General features: G+C 43.5%; 1 protein-coding gene across 2 annotated transcripts in view; it reads left to right on the top strand.

The window, feature by feature from the left end:
- The first annotated feature begins 5562 nt into the window (after positions 1–5562).
- Positions 5563–11980, top strand: part of Ppp3cc (protein phosphatase 3 catalytic subunit gamma) — a 70509-nt gene continuing 64091 nt past the window's right edge. Inside the window, exon 1 of one of the 2 annotated variants that reach the window (XM_021203325.2) lies at positions 5563–5823. In XM_021203325.2, coding sequence (XP_021058984.1) covers positions 5775–5823 — 49 coding nt within the window. In that variant the 5' untranslated portion in view covers positions 5563–5774. Of the gene's footprint in view, positions 5824–5901; positions 5985–11980 lie in introns of those variants that run through there. The other variant, XM_029541611.1, reaches the window with a different exon arrangement.

Genomic DNA, 11980 nt, shown 5'->3' with positions numbered 1-11980 from the left:
AGAGAGAGAGAGAGAGAGAGAGAGAGAGAGAGAGAGAGAGAGAGAGAAAGGAAGGAAGGGGCCTGTTTTAGTCTTGTTTCTAAAGCATTCTTCAGTCTCCGGCTTGCCCTTAGCTGAGATTTCATGGCTTCATATAAGTAGAAACTGAAGCCAGGTTAGTTTCACAATGCAGTAAGAAACAGTGACTCCCTGTGCTTTTGTTAAATTAAAAGGGTTTGCTATCATTTATTTCTTAGAGGTCATTAATTAAAATGTATGCAGTGCTTAGGGAAATACTCTAAGTCTCACAAGCCCTGGGATGACAACCTAAATTTAAAGTAATTAATAAAAAATCCAGTGAAACATGAATCCCATTTGGTTTTTTGAAACAAGGTTTCAAAACACAGCTTCCTCCTCTCCCAAGCCCTTTTTGCTTGTTCTCTTTTTATTCCTTCTTTTCTTTATTTGATTTTTAAGACAGAATCTAGCAGAGCCCAGGCTGGACTCCTACTCACTATGTAGTGGGAGATGACCTTGAACCAATTCTCTCAGCTCCTTCTCCAAAGTTGTGGGCATATATACCCGCTATACCCAGTTCTGGTTTTGACCTCTTGACCCTCCTGCCTCAGCTTCTAGGGGCTGTGACTACAGACGTGCACCACCACAAATAACTGAATGTTAATCTTTGTCACTTCAAACGTATTTGCCAATTTTGTCCCATGCCAAAAGTAGTAAGAAAGAGACATGGGTTGTGGTTTGAGACAGGATCTCACTGTGTAGCTCAGGTTGGCCTAGAATTTGCAATCTTTCTCCCTCTGTTCCCCACATGCTAGAAATACAGCTCTTGCCTTCATTTGTTTTTGTCTTCTTCTTGTCTGTTGAGACAGTCTCATATATCCCATATTGGTCTTGAACTCATGTAGCTAACACTGGCCTTGAACTCCTCCCTCATCTCCCAGTCTCAGCCATTTAGGTGCTAAGATTATACTATAGGAGCATACAAGTGCCCTACCACGGAGCTACATTCCCCAGATGACTTTTGGTTTTTTTTCTTTTTTTTTTTTGTGTTTTTTTTTTCTTCTTTTTTTATCCCAGATGACTTTTTACTTTTAATTTCAAAACATAATCTCTTTAAGTCATCCAAGCCTTCCTTCAATTTACCTTGTACCCTAGGATCTCTTTGAACTTTCTAGTTTGTCTGAGGCTCCCAAGAATCTGGGATTACAGGCCTGAACTAGCAGGCTGGTCCCATTCTTAATTTTTTTTTTTTTTTTTTTCCGAGACAGGGTTTCTCTGTGTAGCCCTGGCTGTCCTGGAATTCACTCTATAGACCAGGCTGGCCTCGAACTCAGAATCTGCCTGCCTCTGCCTCCCAAGTGCTGGGATTAAAGGCATGTGCCACCACTGCCCAGCTGTTTAACCTTTTTTTCAACTTGTATGGACCTGCTGGTTTTTGCTTTTTGTTGTTGTTTGTTTTTGGTTTGGTGGGGGGTGGGTTTTTGTTTTTTGTTTTCCTTGAATAGGGTATTCTTTATACTGACAGATGAGATGCAAATACTTCCTTTTATGCTTTTTAATTGTGTTTATCTTTTTCAAGTAGTCATAGTAGTCTTTAATTACTTTTGTGCTTAGAAAATCCTGATCTGAAATCACTGAGTTGGTTTTATATAGGGAAGTGTGTGTGTGTGTGTGTGTGTGTGTGTGTGTGTGTGTAAAGTTGTGTGTGAAGTAAATCTAAGATTTTCCGCATGGTAGGTAACTCCTGACCTACATCCCTAGTTCCATTGTTTGTCATTCTGGCACTGAAGTTCCAACTTGGGGCCTTGTTATACTAGTCAAATGCTCTATTACTGACTTGTTTTGTTTTGTCATCTGAGACTGGATCTTACCTGGCCAAAGCTACTTGCTAAGTAGCCAGGATGACCTTGAACTACTGGCTCTCTGTGCTAAGACTAGAAATGTACACCACCACATCTGACTGGACTGAGTTTATTTTGTTGGTTTTCTTTTTGATTTTCAAGATGGGTTCTTTGCTGTGCATAGCTCTGGCAGTCCTGGAACACTCCATTTAAACCAGGCTGGCCTAGAATTCACAGAGATCCACCTGACTCTGCCTCCCAAGTACTGCAATTAAAGGTGTGCGCCACCACTGCCTGGCTACATTTATTTTGAGTTGATAAATGTGCACATGAAAGCAAGAGGTCAGCATCTACTGGCATTCATTAGGGCTAGATTTTTCATGGAGGATAATTTCTTAATTTTATATAGTTTTTTTTTTTCCCTCTCATGGTCTTCATGTAACCACCTCCTCCCTTATAAAAACAAGGGTGAATTTGTGTCATGTTAAAATTATATCTCAGCATTTAAAACGGAAACACAAGTTTTCTTGAGGGCTAGGGAAGTTGCTCAGTTGGTGGAATGTCTCATTAGCATACACAAGGCTCAGCCACATAAACTTGGTGGTATGCCAGCACTCAGGATGTAGAGACAAGGAGAATCATAAATTTAAGGTCAGGACTTTGAGATACTCAGTGGATAAATCATGTGCTAACAAGCCTGATGACCTGTGATCATTTCCCAGGACCAACATTAAGGAAATAGAAAAACAACTCCCTCTGGCTCCCATATGTGTGCAGTGAAACTTGAATGTATGAGTGCATATGCAATAAATACATGTGATTCAAAATCTCAACAAAGGACTGGAGAGATGGCTCAATGGTTAAGAGCACTGACTGCTCTTCCAGAGGTCCTGAGTTCAATTCCCAGCAACCACATGGTGGCTCACAATCATCTGTAATGGGATCCAGTGCCCTCTTCTGGTGTGTCTGAAGACAGCTACAGTGTACTCATATACATAAAATAAATACATCTTTTTTAAAAGAAAAATCTCAACAAAATAGATTTATAAAGAAGTCCAGGGTCTGAAGAGATGGCTTAAGACTGGAGAAATGCCTAGTGGTTAAGAATAGGTATTGCTTTTGCGGAGGACCTGAGTTCAATTCCTAGCACCCATGTTAAGTGGCTCATAACTATCCATAACTTCAGCACCAGGGATAGTGTCCAGCATCTCTGGTTTCTGTAGGTAGTGGCACATACAAATAATTTAAAAAATATAACAATGAGCCAGGCATGGTGAGCAGTTGGGAGGCAGAGGCAGGCAGGCAGATGTCAGTGAGTTGAAAATATATATATATATTCCTTATGGCTTGAATATGAGGCATGTTTCTTACACCTTGAATTTACACACCACAAAGTCTCTTCACAAAGGACTGTGACCATGACACATAAGCTAAAATAAACTGTTTCCTTCCCGAGTTGTTTTTGGTCATGGTGCTTTATTACAGCAAAGAAACCTAAAACCCTAACTAAGACAATATTCCAATTGTCTAGTTAATACTTCACTCAGACTCTGTGTACAAGAGCATATGAAATTATTTTAAAAGGAGGTAGCTTTGTTATTCTTGCAAACGATGAGCATCTTATTTAAAAAGACCAACCTAGACACAGGATATAGTCTCCACCTTTAGAGTCTAATGGAGAAAGAACTACATAATAAATATTCTGATCCTCCTGCCTCCGCCTTCTGAATGCTAAATTTTTTTATGTCATGGGGGTGGTTCTAATTTAAGACCCAAGTAGGTAATCTAGTATAGTGGCACACAACTTTAATCCCAGCACTTAGGAAGCAGAGGCAGGTGAATTTCTGTGAATTCAAGGCCAGCCTGGTCTCTGGAATGAGTTCTAGGGCAGCCAGAGCTACACAGAGAAACCCTGTCACAAAAAAAAAAAAAAAAAAAAAATCCAAGTAGTTAATAAACTTTCCATAACTAATATTGAATAATTTATTGTTTCCTTTTGGTTTGGAATTCCCCAAAGCTTTTTGGTTTTAGCAATCCTGTGGGTGTTAGAATCTATGTCCATGTCTGTTTAATGGAAGTGTAGCACTCCAATTGCTTCTTAAATGGAGAACTTTCTTAAAATATCAGATCTAGCCAGGCGTGGTGGCGCACGCCTTTAATCTGAATGACCTAAGACCTATTTCTAAAGACAAAACAAACAAAATTCCCAAACCAAGCCAAGCCAATGATGAAAATGCCCTATCACATCCAATAATGTAGCCAGCACTTTATAAGTTTGGCTAGTACACAAGAGGAAACTGAACTACTAAAATTTAATTTACAATGCCACATGTGATTACTTACTGGCCATTGTAGTAACTATGAAGACTGGTTGGCTTATAAATTGTATATGTTTCCTTGGATGTAAGTTTCAATATTTCATTATCATTGCTTAAAAAAAAAAAAAAATCAAAGTACTTTTTGCCTGGCTAAGTCCTGTCCTTAGTGAGAAGGCAGCCATAGTAAGACAGTTCTAGGCATCTAATTAAGGAGCGATAATGACCAGTTTTTAACCTAAAAATAAGCCAGATTGTTGAAACTTGACTATGGGGTTGCAAGTCCCCATCACTGCAAAAGCGAAACAAAGTAAAAAGCATATAGGGAGGGGGCTGAGGAAAATGGCTCAGCGAAACACAAGCATGGGGGTCTTTTTGAATCCTGCATTAAAATGGAACCTGGGTACAACCTCCGCGTTTGTAACTTCAGTGCTGTGGGGAAAAGGGACAGGCAGAGGGACAGGTGAGAGGACTTGCTGGCCTTCCAGTCTAGCAGGCACGTCAGCTTCAAGTTTAATGGGACCCTGTCTATTAAATTAAAGGTAGGAGCACTTGAGGATCGCACCCTACCTCGACCTCTGGCCTCCACGTGTGCCCGTATGGGCCAGCTCATCAGCACACACACACACACACACACACACACACACACACACACACACACACACACACAGATAGGGAGGCAGGTGCAGTGTCACTGTACCACAGTGGAATAGATGCGTCCAAGTAGGCAAGTGACATAAAAGGGAAGATCGGTTAGAAATCAATTCCCTTCCTCAAGGAGGCCTGGGCTAGCGTCCCCGAAGACAGTGAGTGACTCCGCTGTCTCATGGATATAGAAAGGGAGATACCGCTTCTCAGAAACGGGGTTCCGCCCTCCCAGGTGCTGAACTGGAGTAGGATGGGCGCGAAGGTCCTTAGGCTGCTAGATACAAGCTGTAAGCAACAAACATGAAGTTGACAGGCAGGGGTTTCAAAGTTAGGGGTTGGTAAATGGGAGAGGGTAATCTGAGAAGCAGGTAGAATGGTTAATTTCTTATGTAGACAAAGCGGGTGGAGGACCCCAGTGGTAAGGAGAGAGCGTTCATGAGAAGATAGGGGCTCTCTCTGATGAGAGGGACACAGACTCGGTGCCAGCCACCGAAATCAGGACACCTGCCCGGTCCCAAAGTCGCAGCTGCTTCCGCGGTCCCAGCGGCTGGTTTGGGAAGCTACAGGTCGGGGTTGGGCGTCCTGAGCATCTGCCCCCACGCGAGACCGCCGGCGGTCAGCAGTGAATCCGGAGCCGAGAACCGAGAACCGCGCGTGCGCAGAGCGCGGCGGCCGCCCGCGGGGCCGCCGGGAAGTTGTGAGCGCGGAGGCGCGCACGCGGGGCCCCAGCCGCGCGCAGCCGCGGTCTCCCTAGTTGTGTCCCTCAGCCGCGGTCGCCGTAGCTCTCGACGCGGTCGTCCCCGCCGAGCCGCGGGCGCCGCCGCAGGGAGGGAGCGGCGCCGCGGCCTCCGCCGTCCGAGGACGCCCCGTATTCCGGGGCCCCGCACGGTGGCTGCCGGCTCGCCGAGCGCAGCTCGCCTGGGAGGAAGGCGGCGGCTCGCGTCCAGCGGGCCGCCGGAGCCGGGAGGAGACCATGTCCGTGAGGCGCCCTCAGTTCTCCACGACCGAGCGCGTCATCAAAGGTGCCGAGCGCGCCGCGGGGAACGGCCCTCGTCGGGCGACGGCTCGGGGACTCGAGGAGCGGGGATGGAGGCAGCGGCGGGAGGCGCTGCAGGGCGCGGGGAGGACCGGGCGTCCGTCCGCCGGCGTCCCCGGTGACTGCTGGACGGGTACCTAGCGGGAGGTGGGTAGAGCGACCGCACCCGCCGTCCACTCCCGAAGCATCCAGGCGGTTTCTCCTGATTCCCCATTATTTTTATCTCTCATCTGGGGACACCGTCTGGGTTTGTGTGAGCAGGGAGTTCGCTTGACTCACCCAAGTCATGACTTTCCTTAGGCTCAGCTCTGTTTTTGACAGCTCCTTACCAAACCCTTTAAAAGATTATTTTTGAGGGGTGTGGTGGGTATACTCTGCACGTTTGGCTCACTTTCTGTACATATCACAAGTCATTGCTTTTATTAAAAGAAACAAGATGATAGTAACACAGTCTTCTTAATGGTACTTAAAGGGGCTTACAGGTTTGGGCTATAAGGACTTGGTGAATAATAATCTCCCAGATGTCTTTCATTATATCCGATTTTCATTGTTATTCTAAGGAAACACGAAAGTGTTTCTAATCTTCTGAGTTTATGATATAGTTTCTGCCCATTACCCAAAAGGACCTGTCATATATAACCACTTGATTCGTATGCTTCTATTGTCCGACTTACAAGACCCCTCCATAATCATAGTTGGTTTGAAAGCACTGTTTTCTAAGAAGGTGCTATGCTTAGACCAGTTATTTCTGGGTGAGGTGGTTTTCACCATAGTGGGAAAAAAACAACTAAAATTCTTTCCCCGTTTCATTTTGATATTAGGAGAAAGGAAACTGAGACTAGTAATGATAATTTTTTAAATAAGGGGGAGCCTATTGAGTGCTCAGAAAGAGGAGGACAGTATTAGTGTCCTAAATGTCAGTCATCTGCCTTGACAGTACATATGGTACTTTTGAGAGTTATTTCCTCAGAATTTGGAATCATTAGGGATTTAAGTCAATTGTTCATAGAATGGACTTACTCCTTTAACAGCTAAAGTGTCATGACCATCTTCGTGTAAGGCTTTATAGCATCTAAGCCGTAAGGAGGATCTGAGCCTCTTAATACACAGGAATCACTTCTACAACCTTCCCGGGTGAAGCAAGGTCATCGTGGACATTAACTTCTGAACTGTACCAGTAGCACGGCCCATGCAAGTCAACTGCGCAAGGGCAAGGGCGTTGGCAGGGTCCTCCCACATTAAAAGGACTTCTCACTACCATTGTAGTGTTTCGTCCTTCTTTTTCTCTATCAAAATATGCCTATTTCTCAGCTGAAGTAGGCAAGGGAACCAGTTAAACCTGAATCCCGAGTCAAGCCAGGATAAATGAGGTCTGCGCAAGGCTTAAGTGGTGCTCTCAGACCGGCAAGAATCTCAGAGTCTAATCTCCTTTTGTACCAGCTTATTTTCACCATATTGCATCAAGGACATTGTAAAATGACCGTGTCTTACACTTAAAACGGAAGTGAAATGAAAGGCACTTGAAGTACAGGTGTGTTTACAGCTGAGAGAAAACCATCTATAGAGTCTTAGGATAGGATACAAACTTGTTCTTCAGCAGAACTACATATTAACACACACTGTGTAGGAAAGGACCGAGTGTCTCTCTGTATGTGAGTGACTGAGCAGAGTTTCATTCTGTTGTCCAGACAGGCAGATTTGTGGTCATTTCCCACTGCAGAGTCTACAGTGGTACACACCCATTTTAAGGCGCTTTTTTTTGGGGGGGGGGGCAAACTCTATGTAGATCTGAATGCCCTGGAGTTTCAAAGACCAGGCTGGCCTCAAACCCACAGAGATCTGCTACCTCTCCCTCCTGAGTGCTTGGATTAAAGGTGCATGCCACCACACCTCACTTTTTTTTTCTTTTTAAATAAGATTTATTTTATGTCTATGAGTATTGTGCCTACATGTACATATGTGCACCATGTACATGCCTGTAGCTCTCAGAGGCCAAAGGAGGATGTTGAATCCTCAGGAACTGGAGTTCCAGGCTGAGGTAAGCTGTCATGTGGGTGCTGGCGACAGGGCCTGAGTCCTCTACAAGAGAAGAAAGTGCTGCCCACGATCTCCCCAGCCCCAAGCCTAAATCACATTAATAAAATGATTTCAGTGTGTGAAGTCATCTCACACATACAAACTTTAGCATAAGCACTTGACTTCAGCAATGTTGGATTCTGTGTAACATTTTTCTTGGGTTTCCCAGAGTTTGAAATAGTTTAAGCCTCTTAACAAAGTGGGGTGTGAGGCCAAGCACAGTGGTAAATGCCAGCAGTCTCAGCACTGGAGAGGCAGAGGCAGGAGGATCTGGAGTTGAAGTTCCTCTCAGCCCAAACTGAGTTCAAAGCCAGTCTGGCAGCTTCCCGAAAGGCCCACTGTATGGGGCTCCAAGCACTGAGCTGATGCTCTCTTGTCTGGACAGTTATCTGCATTTATTCACAGCTGCAAAGCTTCACCAGAGGTGATGCCACACCTCTTATTTTTGGTCATGTTATTTCCTGTTCACTTTAATGTCTGCCTAATTGTTTTGTGTGAGCAAATCTTGGAGAAGAGTGAGCGGGTGGGCGTGATTGCATTTTAAATGTTCTTTGAATGCAGCTTTCTGAAACAAAAGGAGGTAGAAAAACCTGCTTTACTCCTGCCTCTGGGCCTTATTTGAGGAGTTGCCTTTTGTGTGTGTATTAGTAGCGTTGTTGTTGTTGTTGTTGTTGTTATTGTTTGGTTAGTACCTAAAATAATGGGTTTCGTTGTATTTTTATCCTTTGGTTGTGAGCCTTGGCCTTTAAGAGAAGAGCTCTCTCTCTAGCCCAGCTTGCCATTATAATATCGTTGGTTTGTTTGTCTGTCTGTCTGTCTGAGACAGGGTCTCACTGTGTAGACATGGAAGGCCTAGAACTCACTATGCAGATCAGGCTGACCTCTGCCTCCCAGGGTTTCAGTCAGACATTCAACACCACACTTATTACTTTGCTTTTTATTGACACTTTTTCTGATTAATAATCTCATCTGTAATAACTTTCTTGTCTAGGTCATATAAATGACATAACAATTGTGGAAATGTAAGATAATATTCAGAACCATGAGAGCAGTTTTAACATTAATCCCCTGCCCCATCATCTTGCTCTGTAGCTCTGGCTGGGCTCCAAACTGTTGAAGTCCTCCTCAGTGCTGTGATTACAGGCGTGTGCCACCATACCAACTGCACACTAGATCTCCAGCTACGTAAGTGGTTAGTAGAGAACTCATTAGCAGCTGAAAAATGGCAAGGGTAGGAAGCAATAGAATTATAACAAGATTAAATAAACACAAAACAGCCCTCGTCCTAGTCAAGATACACCTGTTCTGAAATACAGGGGTTATGGGAGTGGAATCCTATCCTGAAGGATGAAAAGTGGACTGATTTCTTCTGCAGTGTATTTTATGTTTAAAACCTCTTAGATTTCAGTAGTTCGTTAAGTGTTGTTAAGTGCCATCTACAGTGTGCCCTAACCGTTAGTTTCTCTGCTTTGAAAGTTGCGTGTCTCTGAGGCTCTGAGCTGAGGTGTTGCTGCTGGTATTTGGAGCAGAGAACTAGGAACTCAAAGAACTGAGTTATGAAATTCTTTTCGTTTGACCCCCTGCCCCAAATTTTTCAAGTTTCTTTTCTTGTTTGGGGATTTTTTTTTTTTCTTTTCGTGTCTTCCTCTTTTATGTCATGAGAGGTTTTATGGTTTTTGGTTTTTGTTTCTTTTTAATGTAGTCTGAACCATGCAAATCATGAAACTCGAAAGGCAGAAAGAAGAATAAAAAACTCTTCATGCCTGAACCAGCTGCTTCTAATACTCTCCTGTATTTCCAGGTTGTGGGAGTTTTGAATTCAAAAGAAAGCAAATCACACACATCAAAGCTTTCATTAGACAGATTTTATATTTTAGCATAAAGGTTGTAGTTTTACCTAGAGGCATGAAGGATGCAGAGGGCATGGCACCGTTTAAAAGTCTTTTTGCACCTTCACTGGCACTTTAAGTTTTCAGGGGGGCAGCACAATCTTGAATAACATCTTCCTATGTGGATTCTCAGTATGAATGAGACTGTGGTATGCACCTGTGCTTGTCAGCAGGGTTTGGTTTGTGATTGATTTGCAGGTGGAGTCAATAAACTGAAAACCCTAAGACACTTGGAGTTGTTGCTTCTGAGCCTCACATCAGAACAGAGCTCAGACTGCTGGAAGGACAGCTACTGAACACTTTTCTTCTTTGAGAGTGGATAAGCTGTTCTTTTTCGCCTGTGTTATTGATTGTGACCAAAGCTTTATATTAGACATTTGATGGCACAGCTTTCTACAAAGCAGTGTATCACTTGTTTGTTTTCAGTTCTGGGGATGGAGTTGCGAGTTCTTTGCATGCTGGGCAAACACTGGGGCACTGAGCTATGTTCCCAGTCTAATAACCTATGATCACATTTTACTGTGAAGTCTCCAAGTTACCAGATGAGTTAAGAGGGAAATGCTAAGGACTCGAAGTGGCAAATAATTAAAGCTCTCCTTAGGCCATACTTAGGAGTAGAGATAGAACATTTTTCTATTAGGGTGACGTTTTTGGAAAATGAATTTTTAGATGTACATCTGTAAGAGAATTCTCAGCTAATTGTGCCACTTGTAGTCATTTTGGAGTGTTGCTGCTACTTAAAGGACAGATGACTAACGGAGGTGAAAGCATGTCTTAGTCCATTACTACCTTTATGGTACAACCACTTACAGCACAGAACAGTTTTCAAGTTTAAACGCATGAAGAAACATCTGCACGGAGTGCAAGAGGAAAGAGAAGGCAGGTAACTCAGACATGCCATAGACAGAGGCATAGTGAAGGGCAGGGTGTGAGGGCCATTGGCTGATTACAGTAAGAAACTGAGCGGTGGCTCAGCACATAAGAGCACTTGTTGCTCTTACCATGATCCAGGTTTGGTTCCCAGCACCCACATGGTGGCTTACAACCATCTGTAACTCCAGTTCCAGGGAATCCACTTCTGATCTCTGTGGTATCAGGCATGCATGTGGTCCACATACATTCACACAGGTAAAACAAACATATGCATAACATACAATTTAAAAAACAAAAAAAGAGGATTGTATATGTAATAAAATTTAAAAACAAAATATTTAAAAAGAGGGTAACAACATTATTTTGATGTATTTAAAAATAGACTTACCAACCTAATCTGTAATAAAAATATTAAAATAGCACAAAAATAAATGATTAGCAGTGCTAACTTTTTTATTTTATTAGAGAGACTGAAGTGAGGAGAAAGGATGGGGGATAGATACTTAACAACTATTGATGAGGTGAGGAGAGAGGAATCTCTACTTCCTGTCCTGCCACTTTAGGTGGCTCAAGTGACCTGCTAACAGTCATTTTAGTTCTTCTCCTTTTCACTGGGGAGCCAGTCCTACCAGATGAGGTGAGCTGGACTTTTGGTTTCTGAGTAACCTGCTTCATCTCTCTCACGTCTTCCCTGTCTGTTGAGTGACCTCTTGCTTCAACTGTCCATTCACCAAGCTGCCTCCAGGGTCTGTGATTAATGTAAAGGACTCTTCCTATACTCAGAATCTTTCATGAGTACTTCCTGCTTGGAGAATAGGTTTTACATTGGTGAACAGTACCGCCCTGCAAGCTAAACCCATCTAACCTTTCTCTTCACTTCCTCTTGAGCATCGCACATCACTATCTCCAACCTACTTAACCACTGCATGTAGGCCTCTGGGTGTTTTCCATCTGTGAAGAATTTGTCCTACAGCCTGCCTTATCCATTTATCTTTCAAGACTGAACTGAGAGAACTGTTATTTTTTTTCCTCTATTAGATGGCTGTAAAGAATAATGGTTTTATATCATGGGATTCAAAGTCAGATTTACCTGGATTCGGATTCTTCCTTTTAATAGGTAGCTGCATGACCATGGACAAACCAGTTAGACAGTTTGCTTGTCTAGAAGAAGGCATATGAAGACTAACTTGGTAATAGGAAAGACTAGTACTGTACAAAGTGCAGTGGCAGGCACACAGTAGGTTCTGTATATGTATTAGATGCTGCCCGTCCTCCCTCCCTCCCTCCCTCCCTCCCTCCCTCCCT

Source organism: Mus pahari, chromosome 8, assembly GCF_900095145.1.
Source record: "Mus pahari chromosome 8, PAHARI_EIJ_v1.1, whole genome shotgun sequence".
NCBI lineage: Eukaryota > Metazoa > Chordata > Mammalia > Rodentia > Muridae > Mus > Mus pahari.
This window is presented reverse-complemented; position numbering and strand designations above follow the sequence as displayed.